This window comes from Cervus canadensis, chromosome 29, assembly GCF_019320065.1.
Source record: "Cervus canadensis isolate Bull #8, Minnesota chromosome 29, ASM1932006v1, whole genome shotgun sequence".
Classification (NCBI taxonomy): domain Eukaryota; kingdom Metazoa; phylum Chordata; class Mammalia; order Artiodactyla; family Cervidae; genus Cervus; species Cervus canadensis.
In genome coordinates this window covers 6391471-6418675 of record NC_057414.1, presented here as the reverse complement: position 1 = coordinate 6418675, position 27205 = coordinate 6391471, and the positions used below count along the sequence as shown (strand labels likewise).

General features: G+C 38.1%; 1 protein-coding gene across 6 annotated transcripts in view; it reads left to right on the top strand.

The window, feature by feature from the left end:
• Positions 1-27205, top strand: part of ANKRD42 (ankyrin repeat domain 42) — a 63070-nt gene that overhangs the window by 8298 nt on the left and 27567 nt on the right. For 2 of the 6 annotated variants that reach the window (XM_043451025.1, XM_043451024.1), the window contains exons 3-6: positions 6994-7101; positions 10457-10576; positions 11395-11530; positions 25133-25238. In XM_043451025.1, coding sequence (XP_043306960.1) covers positions 6994-7101; positions 10457-10576; positions 11395-11530; positions 25133-25238 — 470 coding nt within the window. Of the gene's footprint in view, positions 1-6993; positions 7102-10456; positions 10577-11394; positions 11531-17898; positions 18100-21096; positions 21223-25132; positions 25239-27205 lie in introns of all 6 variants that reach the window. The other 4 variants (XM_043451027.1, XM_043451026.1, XM_043451022.1 and 1 more) reach the window with 3 other exon arrangements.

Genomic DNA, 27205 nt, shown 5'->3' with positions numbered 1-27205 from the left:
TAGTTAAAACTGACACACAAGATTACTGTTCTGAAACAAAAGCAGTAACCCTTCCTTAAAGAAAGTGAGTGTGGAAGTGGTAGTCACTCAGTCATGTCTGACTCTTTTTGACCCCGTGGACTGTAGCCTACCAGGCTCTTCTGTCCATGGAATTCTCCAGACAAGAATACTGGAGTGGGTTGCCATTTCCTTCTCCAGAAAACCTTCCTTAAGTCTGTGTAGTGACTCTATACTCTCTAGGATAAAGTTTGAGCTGTTTAGTACGGTAGACTACCTCTCCAACCTCAACTCCTGTCAGACTTGTTTCATGCTCCAGTGCAGTGACTGTCATTTCCCAACCTAGTCTACTGTTTCCTATTATTGTAGCCCGTGTACGGGCTATTTCATTTGCCTGGTCTCACCTCTTCCCAGTTGAAATCCAGCTCAAGTAGCATCTACTTGGCAGAGCCTTCTGTGTTTACCCCCTCAGTATCATCCAACTAGCAACTTTTCCCTCAATTTTATACACATTTGAAAAATTCTATTTATCACGTTGAATTGTATTCTCTGTTAGATTTTGAGCTCTTTGAAGGTACCTTTTTTTCATTTGAGTTTTATTTATCTTTTTTCCTCAGCATCTAGTATAGTGTCTGGCATATTGGAGTCACATTGTGGATTTCCAATAAATGTTTGTCATATTGCTGCGTTTGTTGAATTAAATTTATATTTTTAGTATCTAGCACAGTGTATAGCAGTTGTTCAAGAAATGTTTGTTGAATTTTAATCAAATTGAATCTAAATAAAGAAGTTTTGGTGCATTTCTCTGTTGCCATTTAAGATCATCTCCTACTTCTCTACTTTATTTTTTTTTCCCATTTATTTTTATTAGTTGGAGGCTAATTACTTTACACTACTTCTCTACTTTAGTGTTGCACTAATACCTTTACATTTTGTTATCCTTTTTGAGATTTCTTAAGACTTGTGGGACTTAACATTGGTAGTATAAAATGACAGCTAAATTAATGACTGGTGAAAACTGTGCTTTATTAGACTTCATTTTTTTTTCTTCTATCAGATGAAAGCAGCTTTTGAGCCCCTGTAGTTCAGTTCAGCCGCTCAGTCGTGTCTGACTCTGTGTGACCCCATGGACTGCAGCCCGCCAGGCTTCCCTGTCCATCACCAACTCCTGGAGCTCACTCAAACTCATGTCCATTGAGTCAGTGATGCCATACAACCAGCTCATCCCTGTCGTCCTCTTCTGCTCCCGCCTTCAGTCTTTCCCAGCATCAGGGTCTTTTGAAATGAATCAGCTCTTCACATCAGGTGGCCCAAGTATTGGAGTTTCAGCTGCAGCATCAGTCCTTCCAATGAATATTCAGGACTGATTTCCTTTAGGATGGACTGGCTGGATCTCCTTGGGACCCAAGGAACTCTCAAGAGTCTTCTCCAACACCACAGTTTGAACTCATCAGTTCTTCGGCCCTCAGCTTTCTTTAAAAGGTCCAACTCTCACATCCATACATGACTACTGGAAAAACCATGGCCTTGACTACATGGACCTTTGTTGGCAAAGTAATGTCTCTGCTTTTTAATACACTGTCTAGGTTGGTCATAGGTTTTCTTCCAAGGAGCCAAGTGTCTTTTAATTTCATGGCTGCAGTCACCATCTGCAGTGATTTTGGAGCCCAAGAAAATAAAGCCTATCACTGTTTCCACTGTTTCTCCATCTACTTGCCATGAAGTGTTGGGACCGGATGCCATGATCTTAGTTTTAAACAAGTTTTTTCACTCTCCTCTTTCACTTTCATCAAGAGACTCTTTAGTTCTTCTTCACTTTCTGCCATAAAGTAAACTTTTATTTCAGATATATTTTGCACCTTCAGAATTTTCTTTTTTCATAAAAAATTCTCTTTTTCTATTTGATGAATCATTGTTGTCATCATGCTTTTAATTCATTAAACCTAAATTCTTTAAAAAATAATTTCTTTTCATTCTCTGAAGCTGTTTATTATAGGTTTGAAGTCTAAGTTGAGCATCTGTATCCTCTCAGAGATAGTTTCTATTGACCTCATTTTCCTGTGTGTATATTACACATTTTTGTTTTTTAATTAGGTCCCATTTGTTTATTTTTGCTCTTATTTCTATTCCCTTGGGAGACTGACCTATGATAAGAAAACGTTGGTACGACTGATGTCATAGAATGTTTTACCTGTGTTCTCTTCTAGCAGTTTTATGGTGTCATATCTTATTTTTTTAAGTCTTTAAGTCGTTTTGAGTTTATTTTTGCGTATGGTGTGAGAGTGTGTTCTGACTTCATTGATTTAATGAGGCTGTCATACTTTCAACATCCCTTGTTGAAGAGATTGCCTTTTCCTCACTGCACATTCTGGATGTTTAAGATTGTGTATTGTAGCACCTCTGGATTCAGATCCTACTTCCTCTATCCCTCTTCCCTGGGGTGCTTGTTCTGTGTTTGTGTGTTGGTTTGCTTGGACTAATTTTGTGGACTCTTTGTTTCCCTCACAGTGTGTGTCCACTGTTCATTTATTTTTTTTTTAATTCTTTTTATTTTTAAATATTTATTCATTTAGTTTGGCTGCGTGGCTTGAGGGATCTTAATAAGTAGTTTTCCAACTGGAGATTGAATTTGTGCCCCTGCAGTGAAAGAGCTGAATCCTAACCAGTGGATCACCAGGGAATTTCCCTCTTATTTTTATTTTTAAGTCTGGCTTCATAGGGGTCACCCCTGGGACAGCATAGCTTAGTGGTCAGCCAGTGATTAATCAGAGGCTGCGCTTAAATACCTTGAGCCACTAAGGTGACCATCTTGCTAATGATTCTGTGGATGGCTTGGGGAATGTGTTCAAAGTCCAAGCGGTTTATAAGTCAGCTTGGCTTTTTTTTCTTCCCCATGTGTTTTCAGGCCTTAGCCAGGAATGTCTAGCCAGCTTGGGACTTCTTCAGTCTTTCCTGGGTATGAACGATGTTGTACATGTACCCAGCTTTTTAGACCAGAAAGGATAAGTGGAATCTTAGCAAGGCCCACTTAGGTTGTCTCATTTCTTGAATTTTTCTGTTAATTTTCTAGGAGGGTTTTAGTTTTGTGTTTGCCCCAACCAGTATCATGACTGGTTCTGATGTTGGCTTTCCTAGATTGTTGCCACTGAGGAGTAGATTTGTTTTTAAAATGTGCCTGGGCATGGACTTCTCAGTCTCTTTAGCAGGGCAGTGGAACTGTCCACCTGGGTAGAACTTGTGTGTCATGAAGCTGGGGCTAAGGATGCTTGTAGTCCCAGGCTAATATGTTACCACAGGCTCCTCCTGTTCTTAGAATCTGCAGATATTTCTGGATACATGCTTCTCGTTTCATTATAAGCCTTGCAGAATCTTTAAATTTCTTTTTTTTGGCCATGGCTGCTTGGCATGCAAAATCTTAGTTCCCCGGCCAGGGATCAAACCCATGTCCACTGTGGTGGAAGTGCAGAGTCCTAACCACTGCCAAATGGTTGTTTTTGACAGTTTTGTCTGGCTTTGTCATTGCTTCTTGGGGAAGATTTACGAAGCTCCTCATTTAGTCATTTCTGAAGTCCTGCTGATTGGTCAGTTGATTATTGACAGAGATGCCAATATAGTCCAGTGGAAAACAGTATTTTTATTAAATGGTGTTGGCACAACTGGACAGTCGTATGTAAGAAAGTGAACCTTAGTTCATATTTGGTACTATATATGAAAATGTACTGAAAACAGATCATAAAGAAACGTGAAACTTAACCTTAATAAAACTTCTAGATGAAAACATAGGAAATTTTTGCAAATCATAAATATGACTAAGAACTTGTAGCCAGAATGTATGACACTCACAATTCAGTAGTAATAAAATAAAAAACCCAATTAAAAATGGGCAAATGGTTTCAATAGACACTTTCTCAAAGAGTATATATAACTGGTAATGAGCACATGAAAAAAGTGTTCAACATCATTAGCCAGTAGGAAAATGCTAATTAAAACCACAATTAGATGCAACTACACACCTATTAGAATGGCAAAACAAAAAGAAAAACATAACCCAGAAAAATGATAATAACAAATATGGACAGGGATATGGAGCAACTAGAAGTCTCATACACTGCTGGTAGAAGTGTAAACTGATACAGCCGCTTTGGAGAACAGTTTAGCAGTTTCTTGTAAAGTGAAACATACACTTATCTGTGTCCTAGCAGTCCCACTTGTACATATTTACCCAGGATAGAGACCTTGTACATCAGTGTTTACAGTGGTTTTATTCTGCACTACCTATGCAGTGTTAGCATACAGTCATCTCCATGAATATTTGTTGAGTAAAAACGAATGACTTACTGAGATTATTAGTGAGGTAGAGCACCCCCTTCATATTTTATCAGCCATTAATCTCCATGATAGACAGATGATACCTAAGTTACTGCCCTTTCGAAAAAATGATATATCATAATGACTGATGTGACAGTGTATCTGAATGATACAAGAAAGAAACTTCTTGAAGGTAGATGACAAAGTTGAAAATATATATAGACTGTAACACCGTATGTGGCACAGACCTCTAGTACTGAATTTGTTGAGACTTAAGTTATTTTAAAAAATCTTAAGATTTATTTGGTTCCTCCCTTTGTTTAATGTGCTACTTATTTTCTTTTGTTGTTTAGTCACTAACTCATGTCACAACCCTTTGTGATCTCATGGACTGCAGCAAGCCAGGCTTTCCTGTCTTTCACTATCTCCTAGAGTTTGCTCATATTCATGTCCATTGAATTGGTGATGCTGTCTAACCATCTCATCCTCTGTTGTCCCCTTCTCCTGCCTTCGATCTTTCCCAGCATCAGGGTCTTTTCAAATGAGTCAGTTCTTCCATCAGGTGGCCAAAGTATTGGAGTTTCAGCTTCAGAATCTGTCCTTCCAATGAATATTCAGGACTGATTTTCTTTAGGATGGACTGGTTGGATCTTGCAGTCCAAGAGACTCTGAGGAGTCTTCTCCAACACCACAGTTTGAAAGCATCAGTTCTTCGGCACTCAGCTTTCTTTATAGTCCAACTCTCACATCCATACATGACTACTGGAAAAACCATAGCTTTGACTAGACGGGCCTTTGTTGGCAGAGTAATGTCTCTTCTTTTTAATATGCTGTCTAGGTTGGTCATAACTTTTCTTCCAAAAAGCAAGTGTCTTTTAATTTCGTGGCTGCAGTCACCATCTGCAGTGATTTTGGAGCCCAGAAAAATAAAATCAGCCACTGTTTCCACTGTTTCCCCATCTATTTCCCATGAAGTGATGGGACCAGATGCCATGATCTAGTTTTCTGAATGTTGAGCTTTAAGCCAACTTTTTCACTCTCCTCTTTCACTTTCATCAGGAGGCTCTTTAGTTCTTCTTCACTTTCTGCCATAAGGGTGGTGTCATCTGCATATCTGAGGTTATTGATATTTTTCCTGGCAGTCTTGATTCCAGCTTGTGCTTCCTCCAGCCCAGCATTTCTCATGATGTACTCTCCATATAAGTTAAATAAGCAGGGTGACAATATACAGCCTTGACATACTCCTTTCCCGATTTGGAACCAGTCTGTTGTTCCGTGTCCATTTCTGACTGTTGCTTCCTGACCTGCATACAGATTTCTCAGGAGGCAGGTCAGGTGGTCTGGTATTCCCATCTCTTTAAGAATTTTCCAGTTTGTCGTGATCCACACAGTCAAAGGATTTGGCGTAGTTAATAAAGCAGAAGTAGATGTTTTTCTGGAACTTTCTTGCTTTTTTGATGATCCAATGGATGTTGGCAGTTTGATCTCTTGTTTCCTCTGCCTTTTCTAAAACCAGCTTGTACATCTGGAATTTTTGGTTCCCTTCTGCTGAAGCCTGTCATGAAGGATTTTAAGCTACTAGCACGTGAAGGGAGCTCAATTTTTGTACAATAGTTTGAACGTTCTTTGGCATTTCTCTTTTTTGGAATTGGAATGACAACTAACCTTTTCCAATCCTATGGTCACTGCTGAGTTTTCCAAATATGCTGATATATTGAGTGCAGCACTTCAACAGCATCATCTTTTAAAATTTGAAATAGCTCAACTGAAATTCCATCACCTCCACTAGCTTTGTTTGTAATATTGCTTCCTAAGACCCACTTGACTTCACATTCCAGGATATCTGGCTCTAGGTGAGTGACTACACTATTGTGGTTTTCTGGGTTTAAGGCGTTTTTTGTAGTTCTGTGTATTCTTGACACCTCTTCTTAATTATCATTTCTGTCATTTATCGTGCCTATCCTTGCATGAAGTGTTTCCTTGATAGCTCCAATTTTCTTGAAGAGATCTCTAATCTTCCCTGTTCTTTGGTTTTCCTCTGTTTCTTTGCATTATTCATCTAAGAAGGCCTTCTTATCTCCTTACTATTCTCTGCAACTCTGCATGCAGTTGGGTATATCTTTCCCTTTCTCCCTTGCCTGTCACTTTCTCTTCTTTTTTCAGCTGTTTGTAAACCCTTCTCAGACAATCAGTTTGCCTTCTTGCATTTCTAATTCTTTTGGGTGGTGTCACTGCCTTCTCATAATAACAGTGTTTGCTCTGATACAGAATTTTCTGGATCCATTTCAAAATCTGTGGTAGAGGTTGTAAATTGACAGCTGTTGAATGAATTTAACCACAGATATGTTTTGTTGGGCTTGTAAAGTATTGGTCAAACATAAGATTTGGACCAGCATTTCATTCAGTGCAAAAACTGGCTGGGATAAAGTAGAATTTCACCTTATGGATAAGGAAGGTGGTCTCCAGTTTTCCTCATCTCTTACCACTCCGTACTGTTTACCCAACAATAAGGCCAAATGTGGGCTATCACATCATTGTGATTGTGCTTTTGTTTTTCTTATACCTGCGCCCTCATTCACTAGTGATGCTTCTCAGGCTGTAGTATTTTATGATGATAGACTAACTTGAAAGATATAAAAATGTCAAATACCTGCTAACATGGTTAACATGGTTGTTTTCTTAATGTAGTGTCTTCATTGGCTTCTCTGGCATGGAGCTGATATCTCACAAGTAACCGTGCGAGGCTGGACAGCAGCTCACATATCTGCTATCAGGGGCCAGGATGCTTGCATGCAGGTAATAATAACTTGGTTACTTTTTATGTTTTTCTTATAATTTTATTAATTTATTTATGGCTGTCCTGGGTCTTCTTTGCTATATGTGCTTTTCTCTCGTGGGGAGTGGGGGCTACTCTCTGGTTGCCATGTGTAGACTTCTCATTGACGTGGCCTCTCTTGTTGGGGAGCACAGGCTCTAGGGTGCCCAGGCTTCGGCAGGTGGGGCTCCTGGGCTCTAGAGCACAGGCTTAGTAGTTGTGGTTCATGGGCTTAGTTGCTCCATGACACGTGGGATCTTCCTGGATCAGGGATTGAACCCATGTGTCCTGCATTGGCAGGCAGATTCTTTACCACTGAGCCACCAGGGAAACTCTTGGTTACTTTTTTAAAAAGTCAATGCATTTAACTGCTTTAGAAATAACTTCCCTAGTGACTCAGTGGTAAAGAATCCACCAGCTAATACAGGACATGTAGGTTCGATCCCTGGGTTAAGACAATCCTCTGGAGAAAGAAATAGCAGCCGATTCCAGTGTTCTTACCTGGGAAATTCCATGGACAGAGGAGCCTGGCGGGCTGTAGTTCATGGGGTCTCAGAGTCTGACAGGACTGAGCAATTAAACAACAACAAAACAAATCACTCAAACAGATTGTGTAAGATCCGAAATTATTTTATCTCTGAAGTAGTTGGCTCTCTGTTTGGGTTGTTTTAAGGGCTGTTACAGTCATGTCCAGATTACCATGCCTAAAATTCCTCATTTAATGTATTTCCTCGGCTAGAGTTACACATTAATATGTGTCAGGATCTAGTTTGTTAGAGTAAGTAGATTGAATAAATGTAGTGAAATGGATTGAAACTTGGAGGAAGACAAAATCGTATAAGCAAACAGTTCCTACCTGTAAGAAGCCTGAGATTCTATTTACAATGACAGGACCTTTACTCAGTGAGTTACAAAACAGTACACATCATAGTCTATGAGTAAGATTCTCATGAAAGTATAGATGAAAAGAACTGTAGAACTTGAGATAGAGGAATCATAAATGGAGGGAATGAAACTTCCAAATGATACTTCAGCTAATCCTAAAAGAATGGGTTGATTTTAAGAAGATAAGTTGTGAGGAAGCATTGTAGGTAGGGAATGTGTCAGGAGAAAATAAAAATAATGATTAAATTTATCAAACACTTTTTGTCAGTCACAGTCTCCCATGCATCACTTCATTTAATACAATGGTGTTTTGAGTTTCCTTTCATGTAGATTAGGAAACATTCCGAGTTAAGTATGCTGCCTATGTTAGTGACAGAGCTGAAGTTTGAATTCAGACTTTGTCCTATTAACATCTATGCTATAATTCTGTGTGAAATCTTTGAATTGGAAAAGTGTGGTGTGTTCAAGGAATATACTGTTGTATGAGTTTGACTGAGTGTAGATGGTTTGTTAGGTGAACTGTTGTGAACTAAGTTTAGATAAGCCAGATTTGTAAAATGTCTTAGTAATAAAGATTCATTTGTATGGGAAAGAGACTTTTAGATGTGCATATATATATATATGCACACATCTATACACACACACATGGACATTAACAGGAGAATGTGGTATTGAAAACAGTATTTTAGGAAGTTATTTTAGCATGATGCATCCAGGATTATCTAGAATGAATAGAGTTTGGAAGCAAGAAAATCAGAGACTTTTGGTATAATCATTAACCATAGAGGGTAAGATTAGTTGGTTGCAATGAGAAACAAAGAAAATTATTTAAAACATCTTACAAAGCAAGCACTGCCAAAGTGTAGTGAGACTGTAAGGTTCTGAGTCAGAATGCCAGATAATTACGGCACTATAGATAGGGACATCTGAAAGGCAGGGGAGATTTGGGAGGAAGGATGTTGAGTTCAGTTTGGCCCATGTTGAGTTTAAGGTGCCTGTTGGTCATTCAGGTACAGATGGTCCAGGCAGTTGAAAAGGGCACTGGAGAGCAAGATTTCAGGAGAAATAAAGCTTAGAGAAGAGTGTCTGGAGTATTGAGAATTGAGTTTTGAAGCATGTTACTAGTAGGGATCGAAGCAAGTAGTGAAATGAGTAAAGAATTCAGAGGAGAAAGAGAGAGAGAGAGCCAGGATGCATTGACTGCAAGTGAAGGAAGAAGCTGAAGAAGTCAGGTAGTGTATCAGTTACAGAATAAAACTAAGAGGAACAACACTTAAGGAAATGCCGTTGAATTTGAGAACTCTATATTGGGAGGTTGGCTATATTTCTGGAATGATAGAGGTGGCACCCAGTTTGTAGGTGGACTTTACATTCAGGCAGTGAGGTATTAATTTGGAAAGTAGGCGGTGAAAGGAAGGTACAAATACAGCAGTAACTTAAGCGGGTATCAGGGTCAAATGAAGTTTTACTTGATGCTTGCCTTCCCCTAAGCACTGGTTTAAGCCGTTCTTTCTGCCTTGATTGTCCTTATCTTCCTCAAAGTGATCTCTTCATTCTTAGAGCTTTTGTGATGCTTTTGGGTACTGTGCTGTGCATTTGTTACTTACCAAGGACTGCTTTGTCTAGTTGATTATCTTTGTCTCTACATATATTCTAATTCCCTAAGTTAATGCATCTTTATATTCTTTGTAGTGATGTAGTAAGCCCTTGGAATGTGGTTTGTGATGATTATTGACTGGTTTGTTAATGAGAGTCAGCCAAAATCATGGAAGCTATTCTTCCTAAAACTCTTGGTAGGAATTATGACTAAGTAAACTTTAGCTGAGATACTGGTAAATATAGGCTGGTTAGAAAAGAAAAAGGTCTGAGGGAGATAAAACTGAAAAATATTAGCTAATAATTTTTTAAACTAAGTACTCTGTATATTATATAGAGGGACAGGTTGTGTATATTCTATAACCCATATGTAGAAACTGGGCCAAGTGTAAATTCATATAGAATCTCCTCAGATGCAGTTGGAAGTTTCATTTGGAGCTTAGAATTGGTTACTTTAATAATGAAGTCCTTTTATTATATTAAAAACACAGTTAATAAATGATTCTGCTTTTGAAATAGAGGAAGTTTAAATTTCAGTTTTATTAGCTTAGCATTAAATTATTTAAGTTAGTGGTTTTTAATCTGTGCTCATGAAAAGTTTGTTTTATGAATTATATGTACATACTCAAAATGTGAAACCAGTTATGAGTGTCTCCTAGGTAATGTTAAAAAGGATTTCAAGCTTTTTCTTAGGACTGGCTAAGAAATTCTTAGACTTTGCGTGTAGCACACATGAAAAAAACTTACATAATAGCTTAGCTATAGATTAATAAATTGCTTGCCTTTAAATAATCTGTATCTGCATGATTTAGCGTCTGTGTTCACATACATTCCTTATTATTTCTCTGCCTTCAGGCTCTTATAATCAATGGAGCCAACCTGGCCGCTCAAGATGATCGTGGGTGCACTCCTTTACACCTTGCTGCAACACATGGACATTCTTTCACTTTACAAATAATGCTCCGAAGTGGAGTGGTGAGGTGTTCCTGTTAATATGTGAAAATGTATAATCATGTAGATGGACTAACATTTGGGAGTCTGGTTATCTCTTCCTGACTTTTTATATCCTTCATAAGACTCTGAGGACGTAATTTGATCTCTCTCTTTAACTTTCCCATCTTTAAACATGGGAGCAATAATTTAATTAAATCTTTAGCAACAAAAAAACCGGCCCAGTGGTACAAAATATTTCAGAGCCTGTATGTACTTCATATGAGTTCAAAGGTTATACCAGGAAGATACTGAGGCTTCCAAACACATCTTAACCAGCAATTGCAACCTTTCTGAATTGGTATGTGTTTACCTGTGTGTTTCTTTTGTAACTCTTATTTCATGAACTAATTTACAAAGCAGTTTATATCTCCAAAAATTTCATTTATCGTAATATTTATTTTTAAAATTACCCAGTGGTTATAAAAAAAACTTCTCATAAGAATTAAATATTTTTCATTAACTCTTGGATTACGTTCCCAAGATACAATTTGATCATTTGAATCTATCTTTCATTTTGTTGGTCAGGAACTTGTGACCTGTAAAATGACTAGTTAAGTACCTTTTTAGAAGCAGTTTCTATGTGGCAAGTTATATTCTTTTTTAAAAAGATTTAAAAATTTCATTAGTATTTTAGGTTATATGTTCAAATCAGTGGTTGCAGTAAATATATGTTACATTTAGTGTTTGCCTTACAGTTTTAAGAACATCTTCTGGTTCTCATTTGTAGAATTAAACTGCTAGACTTAGTGTTTCTGCTGCAAGATGGAAAGAAACTGAGTCCTTGTGAATGTTATCTGTAGGATCCCAGCGTGACTGATAAGAGAGAGTGGAAACCTGTGCATTATGCAGCTTTTCATGGGCGGCTTGGCTGTTTGCAACTTCTCGTGAAATGGGGATGTAGTGTAGAAGACGTGGACTACAACGGAAACCTTCCAGGTATTTGCAAAAGCAAACATTTTGACTTTTTATTAATAAAAACTTTTCAAATGTTTGAATCATGTTTAAGAAATTTAAACTGTCATCATTCTGATAGTTCCTAACAAAACTGAAGTAGTAAAATATATTTGACATGAACATTAAAAAAAAAGTGTATTTATTTATTTGGCTGTGCTTGGTCTTTGTTGAGGCATGGGGATTGTCCCCAATCTGGGATCAAACTCTTGCCTCCTGCAATGGGAGTGTACAGACTCTTAGCCACTGGACCACCAGGGAAGTCCCTTGACATGAACGTTTTTAATCTTATTTCTATGTTATGTACCCATCATATGATTTTTTTTTTCCTTGAACAACATGTTAGCAGCAAAAGAAAAAGTGGAAAAATAAAAAGCTTCCATTTACTCTTCCCACTAGTTGCTTTTCTCATGTACTGTCTAGTGTTAGTGTTTTTTAAATTATGTTTCCACCCCACAGATTACTTAAAAAAAAAAATAGTACAAATAGTGGACACTGCTCCACAGATGTCTCTGCCCCACAGACTACTTAAAAAAAAAAAGAAATAGTACAAATATTGGACGCTAGTGTGTTTGAACTAATTCGCTCATTGCAGTTGTTTCGCCTGCACTCAGGTAGCCAGTTGAGACCTGTAACACCCTGTCTTCTTCTGAGAGGTGCTGTAAGTTCAGAAGAGAGTTAGACCACAGTGAGATGGGTTACTGAAAATGATAGTTGACCTATATCTTAAAGGAATCTTAGTTGGCAAACAAGTGAAGGGGAAGTCCAGACAAAATGATGACTATAATCAAATCATTCTCCTGTTTAAAAAAACTCCCTAGATCCCTGCAAATCTCTGATTCCTTAGTTTGGCAGGCTGGGCCTTCATAATTTGGCTCTGACCTACCTCCCTGCCCTCATCTTCCATCCTGTGACACTACTTAGTGTCTGAAATCACATTGCTTCCTTCTGAAGGACATCCTTTACTGTTCATTTAGTAAAGAAAGGTCTGTTGGCTTGAACTCTCAATTTTTGTGTATCTGAAACTAGCTATTTTACTCTCAGTCTTTTACTTTTTTTTTTTTGAAGTATAACATGCATATAGAGAAACACTCAATTCAAATGCACAGCTCAGAAAATTTTCATAAGTGAACACTTTTCTGTGAAGTGTTTCAAGAAACAGGATAGTCTTCTTCATATCCTCTTTCTAGTTACTACCAATTTCCAAAGTTAATCACTACCTTGACTTTCAACATAAAAGTCAGTATTTTTCTTTCTGAATTCCATGGAATAAAATAATGCACTGATGTCCTTTTGTGTGTGGTTTCTTTCGATTTTCCAGAGCGTTTGTTATGAATTTATACACCCATGAGCAGTGTATAAGGCTTTCAGTTACTCTGCCTTCTCATTAACACTTGATACGGTCAGTTTTTTTTTAGTTTTAGTCATTGTTTTGAGTATATAGTAATATCTCGTTGTGGTTTTAATTTGTATTTTCTTTGATAACTAGGGGTGTAGAACATCTTTTCATATGTTTAATGGCTGTTTAGTTGTTTTCTTCTGTGAAATACCAGTGTGAAACTTCTGTTTTTTTTTTTTTTTTTTTAATTAAACTGTCCATCTTTTTTCTAATTGAATTGTAGGGGTCTTTATATATGCAAGATACAAGCTCTTAGTCACAGGTGTTGCAACTATCTTTTCTATTTAACTATCTTGTCTATGTCTTGCCTTTTCATTCTTTTAAGATATCTTTTGATGAATAGAAGTTTTAATTTTAATGTTTAATAAGCTCTTCCTTGGGCTTCCCTGGTGGCTCAGAGGTTAAAGCGTCTGCCTGCAACGCGGGAGACCTGGGTTCGATCCCTGGGTCAGGAAGATCCCCTGGAGAAGGAAATGGCAACCCACTCCAGTATTCTTGCCTGGAGAATCCCATGGACGGAGGAGCCTGGTGGGCTACAGTCCACGGGGTCGCAAAGAGTCGGACACGACTGAGCGACTTAACTTTAACCTCTTCCTTTATGGTTAGTGTTTTATGACTCTTACTAAAACGTCTTTTCCTACTATGTGATCTTGAAGACACTCTTTTATGTGTGTGTGTGTATAAATTTCCCCCCCTTGGCCACACCGTGTGGCTTGAGGTATCTTAGTTCCCTGACCAGGGATTAAGTCTGGACTCTGCAGTGAAAACGTGGAGTCCTAACGATTGGATCATCAGGGAATTCCCGAGGACACTCTTATATTATCTTCTAGGAATTTTATTATTTTATTATTTCATTTTTACATTTAAATCTCCAGCCCGCCTATAACCGACTTTTCTGTAATGCAGGGTAAGGGGTGGTTTCATTTTTATTTAGTACTTTATTGAATTTGCCTGATCACTTTGTTAGTCTATTGTTGCCTGCTCGTTGAAAAAACATTCAACTTTTATTTCTTTAAAACTATACATTCTAAAAAATGTATAGTTATTTTATAACCATTTATAGTATATTTTTAATAGTATAATGTAGAGGTTAAGAATGTGGCCTCAGGATTATACTGCTTATATTCAGATCTCTCTCTGAAAAATTATTAATTCAAAATTTATTTTTAAAGTATCTGTGTGTCATTCCCTAGGTGCTGGGGATATCACTGCAAATAAAACAGACGAAAGTCTTTGCCTTTGTGTGGTGGTGAGGGGGGAGACAGACCCTAATAATAAAAATAATAATAAAAATGAATGAAGAAAGGCAATGCCAAAGAATGCTCAAACTACCGCACGATTGCATTCATCTCACATGCTAGTAAAGTGATGTATAAAATTCTCCAAGCCAGGCTTCAGCAATACGTGAACCGTGAACTTCAGATGTTCAAGCTGGTTTTAGAAAAGGCAGAGGAATCAGAGATCAAATTGCCAACATCCGCTTGATCATGGAAAAAGCAAGAGAGTTCCAGAAAAACATCTTTTCTGCTTTATTGACTATGCCAAAGCCTTTGACTGTGTGGATCACAACAAACTGGAAAATTCTGAAAGAGATGGGAGTACCAGACCACCTGACCTGCCTCTTGAGAAACCTGTATGCAGGTCAGGAAGCAACAGTTAGAACTGGACGTGGAACAACAGACTGTTTCCAAATCGGGAAAGGAGTACGTCAAGGCTGTATATTGTCACTCTGCTTATTTAACTTTATATGCAGAGTACTGGGCTAGATGAAGCATAAGCTGGAATCAAGATTGCCGGGAGAAATATCAATAACCTCAGATATGCAGATGACACCACCCTTTTGGCAGAAAGTGAAGAACTAAAGAGCCTCCTGATGAAAGTGAAAGAGGAGAGTGAAAAAGTTGGCTTAAAGCTCAACATTCAGAAAACTAAGATCATGGCATCTGGTCCCATCATTTCATGGCAAATAGATGGGGAAACAGTGGAAACAGTGGCTGATTTTATTTTTCTGGGCTCCAGAATCACTGCAGATGGTGATTGTAGCCATGAAATTAAAAGGCGCTTACTCCTTGGAAGGAAAGTTATGACCAACGTAGACAGCATATTAGAAAGCAGAGACATTACTTTGTCAACAAAGGCCCGTCTGGTCAAGGCTATGGTTTTCCCAATGGTCATGTATGGCTGTGAGAGTTGGACTATAAAGAGCTGAGTGCAGAAGAGTTGATACTTTTGAACTGTGGTGTTGGAGAAGACTCTTGAGAGTCCCTTGGACTGCAAGGAGATCCAACCAGTCCATCCTAAAGGAGATCAGTCCTGGGTGTTCATTGGAAGGACTGATGCTGAAGCTGAAACTCCAATACTTTGGCCACCTGATGCGAAGAGCTGACTCTTTTGAAAAGACCCTGATGCTGGGAAAGATTGAGGGCAGGAGGAGAAGGGGATGACAGAGGATAAGATGGTTAGATGGCATCACCGACTCAATGGACATGGGCTTGGGTGGACACCAGGAGTTGGTGATGAACACGGAGGCCTGGCGTGCTGTGGTTCATGGGGTCACAAAGAGTCGGGTACGACTGAGCAACTGAACTGAACTTAATGAACAAAACGTATATTAAATAAGGATATGTGTTTAGGTTAAATTGCAAAGGGAAGTAGAATGTTACAGGGGATGAAGTTGAAATAGGGTGGTGAGAGAAACCTTCATGAAGAGTTGACAGTTGAGTGAAGACTTGAAGTTGAGAGAACAGGTCTTGATATCCTGGAGGAGAAACATTTTAGGAAGAACTTCAGCAAGTGTAAAGCTCTTGAGGCAGCATCGTGCCTGGGTGTATTTGTGTAATAGTGAGTAGTAACGCCAAGTCAGTGTGGTTCAAACAGAAGTAAGGAGGTTAGTAATGGATGATGAGGTCAAGAGGTAACAGGAGCCATTGGAGGATTTTGTACATAAAGGTGATCTGTTTAAGAGCATCATTTTTGCTTATTATGTTCATAGTACTAGATTGTAATGAGGGTATGGGCATGAGCACTTAGGAGCTTGATGCTATAATTTAGTCTACAATTTCTTAGCCAGAGTAGAGGCGGCAAAGATAGTGAGAAGTGATTGGGCTTTGTGTATCTTTTAAAGATAGAGCCAATAAGATTTGCTGATTGATTAGATGTGGGGACTGACAGAAATAGGACTCAGGGTTTTGGCCTGACCTTCTCAGAAGGGAGAGCATTTCTAGTAACTGAGATGGGGAGAGTTGTGTATGTATGTAAAAAAGGGTAAGGAGTTCAGTTTTTGACCTGTAAAGTTAGAATTTCCTATAATACATTTCAGTGTATACAATGAGGAAGTAGTTAGAAGAATCTGAACTTTCATGGGGAGTTTTTCAATGGGAGGTTCAGCTGAGAAAGTGTACAGTGGCACGTGCCAACGAAGTGTCTTTCGGACTCGGATTCTCCTGAGTTTTGCTGGTAACTTGGGCACTGCCCTATTTCTCCAGAGCCAAGATTTATACATGAATTGGACTGTTTCCCAATGGTCACTTCTCAAGAGGTGTAAAGGCTTTCCTGTTCTTTGTAATTATTGCCTCTAAGCTTGTAGTACTCCAGAACTACTCCTGTTTTCTGCAGATTTTGGGTTATGGCTCTCCCTCAGTCTAATTCATTTTATTTTCTTTCAGGGATTCCTTAACATTAAAAAAATTTTTTTAAATTTATTTAGTGTTAGTTTATTTTAGTTATGCTGAGTCTTCATTGCAGTGCATGGGCTTCTTACTGTTGTAGAGCTTGGGATGTAGGGTGGGTGGGCTTGGTTGCCTGGAGGCAAGTGGGATCTTTCCAGACCAGGAATCAAAACTTGTATCCCCTGCATTGCAAGGCAGGTTCTTAACCACTGGACCACCAGGGAAGCACCCCCTGCCCCCTTCATATTTCTTGTCTGTTCAAGGTATTCTTGTCTGTTTTTCTTGTCATTACGGCTTTAAGAAATGTCTTTTCCTATTATTTTCAAGAATTTAAGAGAAGGAATGGGTGAGATAAATTTGTGTGAATAGACTGTAGATTTGATCCAGTTTTCTTGTTTATAGTAAAAATAATGTTTATAGAAAAGTGACAAAATGCATAGTGATAAAAATAACATCACCCCTATTTGCATAATGACTATTTTGGTTTATTTCTTCCACTTTTTTCCAAAATATTGAGATAACTCACCTATCACCTATATTACATAGAGGGCTTCCCTGGTGGTGGGAGAAGGGGACGACAGAGGATGAGATGGTTGGATGGCATCACAGACTCAAATGGACATGAGTTTGAGTAAACTCTGGGAGTTGGTGGTGATGGACAGGGAGGCCTGGTGTGCTGCAGTCCATGGGGTTGCAAAGAGTCGGACATGACTGATAATAAATAGAAAGCGTTTTTTTTGGTTTTTTTTTTTCATATAAGCTGCACAATTTGGATTTTACTTTCCATGAAAATTTTTTGAGATCTGCGCTTTGGTGACCCTCACTTAGCTTTTCTAGTTCACAGTAAGTGTAACTATTCAACTATTTAGCCTACTGCTGTGGCCTGACTTGGAGGCTAGCTAAGGATATGTATGCTGAAAAAATGGTCTGTTATTCTTGCATCCAGAGTACATCTCTGTTCTATAGAGTGTGTGTGTGTGTGTGCATGCTCAGGTGTCTGACTCTTTGCAACCCCATGGACTGTAGCCCACCAGGCTCCTCTGTCCATGAAATTTTCGAGGCAAGAATACTGTAGTGGGTGGGTTGCCATTCCCCTCTCTGGGGGATCTTCCCGACCCAGGGAAGGTGGTAGGTGGATTCTTTGTCACTGTACCACCTGAGAAGCCCCGTTATTTAGAGTAGGAGAGTCATCTCCCTAGGAGAACTAGAATTAATGTGTTATTTCTTTTTCAAGTTATTTTATTGTCAATCTAAAATTAAATTGTTATTTTCCCTCTCACCTCTAGTTCACTTAGCAGCCATGGAAGGCCACCTTCACTGTTTTAAATTCCTACTCAGTAGAATGAGCAGTGCCTCCCAAGGTTTGAAAGCCTTCAATGATAATGGAGAAAATGTATTGGACCTGGCCCAGAGGTTCTTTAAGCAGAACATTTTACAGTTTATCTGGGGGGCTGAGTATGAAGGAAATGATCCAACAGATCAAGAAAGTAAGTAATAAATCTGAAGTGTTATAGCATTTAAAAAGCAGAATAGAGAAGAAAAGGAAAAGAGTTACAAGGCAAATGTTATATTAAAATATGTTGCATATCATTCTCCACACAGTTCATCCAGATTCTCTTCTTTGTATGAAATATTTTAAGCAGATATATATAGAGATTAATGTAACATAATGAACATTCTTTATACCACTAGATTGAAAAATAAAATATTAGGTTAGATATACTTGAAGTTTCCTGTTTCTCTCAATACCATTCATTCCCTTTTCTCCATCCTCAGAGGTAACCATTATTTTAGATTTATAATTCCATTCTGTGGTTTTATGTTTAGTATATATGTACTCACAAAAATATGCAGTATCATTTTGTGAATATTTAGAGTAGGGAACTTAACTGTTGTAACTAATGAGAAATCCTAAAATTCAACAGTTTAAATGATACAGAAGTTTATTTCTTTTATGGGATAGCTTCAGTTGGAGAGTGAATCTTGTTCTGTGTAGTCATTCAGAGACCTGTTGTCATCCTAACCAGCTCTCTGTCTAGGTGTTGCTAATCCAGCAGGAGGAGGGGAGAGAACAAAGTATAAACTAGGATTTTCAAAGTCTAGTTTGCAGTCATCACTTTTGCTAACATCCTCTTGGCAAGAGGTTAGTCAGTCACATGGCCACACTCGGCCGTGGGGAAGCCTGGAGAATTCAGTAACCAGCTGAGGATCCTCAGCTCTGCTACAACTCTTGTTGCTATGAAAGGAAGGAGGTTTCAGTGGACAACTAGGAGTCTTTGAAATTTCTTTTTTTTTTAAAGATTGATTAATTTATTTTTGGCCGCTCTCGATCTTTATTGCTGTGTGCAGGCCTTTTCTGATTGTGACGAGCTGGGGCCAGTCTTCACTGCAGTGCAGGGCTTCTTTTGTTGCAGGGCACTGGGCTCTAGGTGCCTGGGCTTGCGTGGTTGCAGCAGGCAGGCTCAGGAGTTGTGATGCATGGGCTTACTCCACATCATGTGGGATCTTCCTGGACCAGGGATGAACCCATGTCCCTGGAATTGGCACGTGGATTCTTCACCACCACCAGGGAAGTCCCTGAAACTTCTTTTAAAACTTGATAAAAATGGCATAAAACAGTATGTATTCTTCTCTGACTTTTTTTTGTGAAATGTTATGATTTTTGAGGCTTATTAGACAGATAGATGTATTCTAGTTTATTCTTTTAAATTTTTTGTGTAGTATGACATTTAATAAAAACATTATTATTCCATTCTCCAGTTTGATATTTAGATTGTTTACAGTTTTCAGTGTTACAATCCATGTGGTGATGAATATTCTTAAAAGTGTCCTTGTGTGCATGTACAAGATATTCTTTAGAGAAGTGCCTCACTACCTTTTTCACACGTAGCCTATACTGAAAATGACACTGGTGTGGCACACTGGGACCAGTGGATGAGACTTCTTGAGGTGTACTGCCTGTCTGCTCTGAAGATTGAGGGCTGAGAGTTCTGCCTTGGCAAGCACTTGGGAAATTCTACTTTAGGTTTTGTTTGGTGGGATATGCCCATCTTCAGTATAAATAGGTATAAATGCTGCATTCTTCATCAAAGTGGTCATAGTAATTTACACTCTCATCAGCAATGTTTGGTGAGAATTTAGATGAACAATATTCAGTGTTGTCAGACTTAAAACATTTTTGCCACTTAGTTGGGTATGAAGAGGTTTAACTTGTGTTGTAATTTGCATTTTTTGATTACTAATAAGGTTGAACATTGTTTCATAAAGTTACTGGCTGTTTTAGTTTACTTTTCTATGAATTGCCTGTAGAATTGTTCTTTGTCCTTTTCTAAACTACTTGAGTTCTTTTATATAGTTCTGATACCTATCTTTTATTAATTTTATCCGATATATTTTCTCTCACACTATGACTTTTTTCACAAATGATGTCCTTTATTTTAAAAAAGGCAACTTTATTAAAATATGATTTATGTACAATAAACTATATTTAAAGTATGCAGTTTGAGTTTTAATATATATCATGAAACCACCATCACAATCAAGATGCAAAGCACTTTCATTACCTCAAATATTTTTTCATGCCCTCTCATTTCTTCTTTCACCCTGACCTACACAACCACTGATTTGTTTTCTGTCACTATAGATTAGTTTGGGTTTTTCTAATGGAACTCTTTTGAGATTCATTTGTATTATGTGTATTAGTAGTTCATTACTTTTTATTGCTTAGTAGTATTCCATTGTAGGGATGTCCCATATTTTGTTTAAGCATTCTGTCTTATTGATATTCTGTTTATTTGCCAATACTACACAGCTTTGATTACTAGCTTTGTAGTAAGACTGGCAGTCAGCTACTATATCTTCAACTTTGTTCTTTTAAAAATACTCCTTTTGAGTATTCTAGGTTGTTTTCTTTCCATATATAAAATTGAGAATAGCTGTTGCAGGGTTGTTAGAGGGCAAAATGAGGCAGTCCTTTTAAGCGCTTACTGCCATGCTTGATGTTCAGTAAGGTGTAACTGTTATCATTAGCAACATGTTATTAAGCATTTGCTCTGTGCTGGGCTCCAGGTCAGGTGCATTCACACCTGTGTATGTACGCACACACCTATATACTTCATCTGCTTCCAGTTTCCAGATGCTTTCATCACTTCCTTGTAAACAGAGGGAGTGGTCTGTGCAAACGTACAACTTGAGACCAAGTATATCTTTATGCAAAGGGTTGAAAATGACCATCTCCTTGTATTTTGTGGTGGCCTGAGAGAAACAGGGAAGGTGACAGGAATAGTTCTGGTACAGTATAGTCCTTTTCAAATCCTGAGTGATGGAAAGGCATGCAATAATCTTATTACTTGTCATTGCATCAACTGAACTAATTCTAAAATAACATTCTCATAATATTGAAACCTGAAATGTGTGACTGATTAAGGTAGGGAAAAAGAATGAATTCCTGTGTTTACTGAAATACTGAATTTTTTTATTCATAGCATTAGCATTTCCAGGTCATGTGGCTGCCTTTAAGGGTGATTTGGAAATGCTTAAGAAATTAATAGAAGATGGGGTAATTAATATTAATGAGCGTGATAATAATGGATCAACTCTTATGCATAAAGGTAAGTTATGATTCCTGCTTCAGTTTTAACACAATTGCTGTTGAGTTACTTACTGTTAAAATAATTATTCATTAGAAGCACATGAAAATGTAAAATTTTTCCTGATATGCTGAGAGGTATCAGTCTACCTTATATGGTATACAGGGTGCTTAATTTTCAACTCAAGTGTGATAATTCCTTTTATGTTGGGCATTTATGCATTATTACATTTGAGAGTAATTCACAAGTTCTATTGTGACACTGTCATGTTAGTTAAGTGAAATTCACTACCAGAGAAGTTTCTGAGGACTGTCATTTTCTTTGGACTAAAAATGACTGATTAGTTTATTGAAATAGAAACCATCCCTCTAGAAAAAAAGATTGAGCAGGGGACTTCTCTGGTGGTCCATTTGTTAAAAAATCCGCCTTGCAGTACAGGGGATGTGGCTTCGATCTCTGTTTAGGGAACTAAGATCCCACATGCCTCGGTGCACTGGGCCCACGCCCCACGACAAAGGATCCTACATGACACAATTTAAGATCCCATGTGTGGCAACTAAGACTTGATGCAGCCAAATAAACAAATAAATATATATATTTTTTAAAAGGTTGAGTAGAATTTTCTTCTTTCTTGTGCCCTGCAAAAATGTTTTTACTGCCATAGAAATATCAGTGAACATTAGATTTGAACACATTTTCAAAATATCTGCCATTTTTGTTTGTGCTCTCCTTCCCTCTATGAGAATCTTAATCTTTTTATGTTTGTTTTTAAATCAGACTGTTAAATTGTCAGCTTAGTGTTGGGAATATATACTGTAGGATTTATTCTTGACAATCTTACTTTTATTTATAAAATAAAAAAACAAATTTTTAACCTACTGCATGTGACTTTCCATTCTGTTTGATTTGTGATATGTCATAAGTTTCTTCATAATCAATGGCATATAATTCTGTTAAAAGTCTTAGTGTAAAAAGTAGGCTTGTTAATATAGTCTTGTGTTTGAATTGGACTTTATTTCATACATTACTTCTGGGAGTCCCAGTCGCAGATCGTGTTTTTGTTGGTTCTGTTGTTAGCTTAATCATTAAAGTTCATTTAAGTCATGTTGGTCTCAAGTATAGAATCTAAGCACCATGTTTTATCAGACAGAGTCAGTCTGTGGAGCAGGAGGAAGAGGAACATGAAAGGAGTTTCTCCTCACATAGAAAGGTCCTCACTTCAGTAAATGTTCTACCCTAGACTTGGAGAATTTCATTCCACCTATCTCCGCTGAATGTTTAGGTGTAAAACTCTTTACCATGAGGTTTGTGAATGGGGGGAGATTCAAAATGTTCATAGAGTATTTTTTAAAATGTGGTACCCTGGAGCAAAGTTCCATATCATATCCTATATACATAACCGGTTTCTATTGCTAATGTGTGTGTGGGGTGTCATTATTTTAGCATTGTAGCAAAGATGGGCATCTTGAGGTCTGGGAAATCCCGTAGTGTTTTTTTTTTTTTTTTAATACATGTTTGTTTATTTTTTTGGCTGTGCCAGGTCTTAGTTGCTATGCGTGGGATCTTTAGTTGTAGCACGAGAAATCCTTGGTTGCAGCATGTGGGACCTGGTTCTCTCAGCAGGGATTGAACCCTAGGCCCTCTGCATTGGGAGTGTGGAGCCTTAGCCACTGGACCATCAGGGAAGTCCCCTGCAGTATTCTTTGTTAGCTGGTTTTAGATTTGCTGAGAGAAACCCCAGTCTCTTCAGGAGCCAGCACTGAGTTTTGGTGATGAGTCAAGCAGAGAAGGAGAGGACAAGAGTCTTCCAGGCCTTTGTATGCTGGCCTGCAGTGCTGTGGTGAGGGCATTGCTATGTCACTGGGTCTGGCTTTGTGTCCTTTCCTCACTGTTGCCAGTATTGGAGGTAGATTGACTTTTAAAGCATCAGAGTCATACTTTTGTATGTTCCTCTTCTTTGACTCATCTTAGAGAGGCATGTATAGATTCAGCAGGGCTTCCCAGGTGGCTCAGTCGTATAAGAATCCACTGGCCAGTGCAGGAGATGCTGGAGACGTGAGTTCGATCCCTTGATCGGGAAGATCCCCTGCAGAAGGAAATGGCAACCCACTCCAGTATTCTTGCCTGGAGAATCCCATGGACAGAGGGGCCTGGCGGGCTACAGTCCATGGGGTGACAAAGAATCAGACATGACTAAGTGAAAGAGCACGCACACAGCACATAATTCAAATATATATGCAGAATCACACATGATTGACCTAAAGGGTTAAACAGTTGGAAAGCTAAGACAACAAGGAAGAGTTCTGCAAAGTGGTCGTCTCCATCCATTCATTCACTTAAAAGATAAACAGTTGTGGAATCCCCTGTAGGGTCGCAGAGAGTCAGACACAGCTGAGCAGCTGAGCACACGTGTATGTATTCAGACCAACCACGTGCCTGCACCATGAAGACAGTATGAGATTTAGACCTTATTGCCAAGGAGCTACATGCTTATACTGTGAGCACCTAGAGATTTGTATAAGTCAGGGTATAATCAGTGGCAAAAAGTATTTGGCTGTTAAAATACATGGAATAGGAATTCAGGAGTAGATGGTGAGGAACAGAAGTTTCTTCGGGTTAAATTACAGAGGAAGTGTCATGGGAATATAGATATAATATGTTAGTAAACACTAAACAGGGTGTAAAACTGTCATCATATTTAATCCTTATTGTAGTTTTATGAAGCAGTAGTGTATTATTATAAATATGACATCAACTCTGCAAAAGGTAAGGAAATTGAGGTCCAGAGGGATCAGGGTTTTTTTCTTTTTTTTAATGTTCATTAAAAAAAATTGAAGTTTAGTTGATTTACAATGTTTCAGATATATAACAGAGTGATTAAGTTATATTTACATATATGTACATATTTTTCAGATTCTTTTCCATTGTAGATTATTACAAGTTATTGCATATAGTTCCCTATGCCATACAGTAGGTCCTTGTTATTTATTTGTTTTATATATAGTAGTCTATCTGTTAATCCCAAATTTCCAATTTATACCGCCCCCCTCAGGTTTCTGGACTGAGGTTGCACAACTAGTAAGAGCAGAGCTAAGATTTCATTCATTTTCTTCATCATTTATTCATCAACTCTGTATTATTATTTTTATTATATTTCTGCATGCCAGCCACTTTCTAAGTTCTGTCCTGTCCTCCAGTCTGTTGTTTAGTGAATCTAAACGCAAATCTTTTTAGATTATTGAACTCCCCCACCCCCTCTACAGTTTCCCTGAGTCTTGAGATGGACTGAGGAGGAGGGGAGAAGTTAGATGAGCATGTAATTGGGTGATGGGCACCAGGTGTGAAAACATATAAGCTGAGTTTGGAGGTGAAAATTACTATTGAGTGCATGTGTTTTAAGGAGAGATGATGAACAGTTTATGTAATCATCGAGGAGACTGTAAATTCTGAGTTGTGAAGGTCAGAGGAATAAACTATTTATAGAAGATGACAAAAGATTTTTCAATCTTGCACATTCACATAGATTATACTCACATTTGGCCTGATACAGGATTGGTCAGAAGCTGTGAGTACAGTCGATGAGCACTGGATAAGGGTTAGCACAAAGCATAGATTATGGTTTCAAATCCATTACTTATTGGCTGTGTGATGTTAAATAAATATCCTCTTTGAGCTTCAGCTTTTTTGTATCTGTATGTAAAGTTTCTACATAAGGGCTGAGCATAGCAAACATTTGATTAAATATGTGTCTAATGAATGAATAAGTGACATAGAGAAAATAACATCTGGCCAACCTACTTTTGTTGATTATTGTAAGGATTAGTATTTACAAAAGTACTGTCTAGTGGTACTGTCCAGAATTTTAGAAAATTGTTTACTGATAACAATAACTTTCGTGTGTGTGCATTTTGTTTTGTTTGTTTTTTTACAGCCGCTGGGCAAGGCCATATAGAGTGTTTGCAATGGCTGATTAAAATGGGAGCAGACAGTAACATTACCAACAAAGCTAGGGAGAGACCCAGTGATGTGGCTAAGAGGTATCTCTACCTGTTTTGCTTCTTTGTTTTTAAAATTTTGCATGTATTCTCTTATACTCAGAATTCTATCTCTGAAGATTTCTGAAATTATAGGACTCAGTCAAATGCTGATGACATGATAATTTTCAAGCTGAATTGATGTTTGACAACATATCAGCTCTTCTCTCTAAAGCAGTAATTTTCAGCTAGGAGATAGTATCGTCCCCTTTCTTTGTGGAGTGGTGAATTTGGAAATGTGTGCGGAGGGGTGTTGTCACAATGATGGAGACCATCACTGATGTTTCATGAGGTCAGTCCAAGGATGCCAGACATTCTACAGTGCTCAGAATAGTGGTGTACAACAAAGAATTGTCCTGCCCAAATGCTGGTACCTGTTGAGAAATGCTGTGTAATAGAAAGGAATAATCAAAAGGAGTCGAATGGATTTTGAAACAGATTTTAATATTTGTATTTGAATTAAGTGTAACACCCATTATTGCTCACTTGGAGCTCATTTCAGATCAGGTCCTCAAGGAATACTTTAGTTCATCCATTTGTTCATTTGATTGTTTTTCATTCAGCTTAACCATGTTCCAAGTGCTGTGGTTAGCATTAGAATTACTAAGATGAAAAAACTTAGTCCTTGCTCTCAACAACCTTATGGTCTTGTGGAGAGATAAATGTGCAAATGTAACCTTTATTTATTATAATTACATTATCAGTACACGTTATATATAGGATCTTCCCGACCCAGGGGTTGAATGTGGGTCTCCTGCATTGTGGACAGATTCTTTACCATCTGATCCACCAGTGGAGTCCTATATAAAGTACAGTAAAGGACATAGAAGAAAAAGTGCCCAAATATTTCTGTGTGAAACTTGTGGGGGAGAAATGTTAATACAGATGGTGGTAAGAGTTATGAAGGAAACTGCAGGGTGTCAGAATTTATATAGAAGTCTGGGAAAATTTTTTTCTTGGTGAAAGCAACATTTATGCTGCCACTTGAAGGAGAAAGAGTTGAAAGATAACGCCTTGTGTGTTCAAGGAATGCATGTGACTCAGAACAACTTGAGTCTAAAATAGGAGTGTGGACTAAAGCTGCACATGAGGCTTGACAGGATGCAAGGGCCTAATTATTCATTAAGTTGCCATGCAGTTTTTGTTTGTGAGGTCATGTTCCATAAAATTTTTGTCTGTAGGATCTTTTTGAAGCCTTGGAATATGGTTTTGTTTTACTACATACTAGCATCATTACCAACTCAGGCTAACTTTTGTCTTTATTTTTAAAAATAGATTTATCAGTAAAGCACACAGATTTGTGCAGCACAGACTGATGAACTCTGATACATGTGTCTACCCTGTGAAGTCATAATCACAATCAAGATAGTGAACTTTTCCTTTATCCCTCAAAATCTTGTGCACCTTTGTAATCTCTCTCCCTTCCACTGCTTTCCACTGCTGCATCCCCAAGCAAACATGAGTTTGCTTTCTGTCACTAGAGATGAGTTTGCATCTGCTAGAATTTTATATAAATGGAAACTTACAATATATACTCATACTCTTAGGTATGTGGCTTTTTTCACTGAGCATAGTTATTTTGAAGTTCGTTCATGTGTAGTGGTTCATCTCTTTCTTGTTGCAGTGTAGTATTCCATTGGCTGTGGAATTCCATAGTATTCCAGAGTTTGATTATCCCGTAACCTGTTGAAGGATGTTTTATTTGTATCTACTTTTTGGTGATTATGAATACAGCTGCTATATATATTTACATACAGATTTTTGTGTGAACGCAAGTATTCAATTCACTTGGGTAATACTTAGGAGTAGGACTCCTGAGTCAGATGCTAAAGTGAAAGTGAAGTCGCTCAGTCGTGTCTGACTCTTTGCGACCCCATGGACTGTAGCCTACCAGGCTCCTCCGTCCACGGAATTTTCCAGGCAAGAGTACTGGAGTGGGCTGCCACTTCCTTCTCCAGAGGATCTTCCTG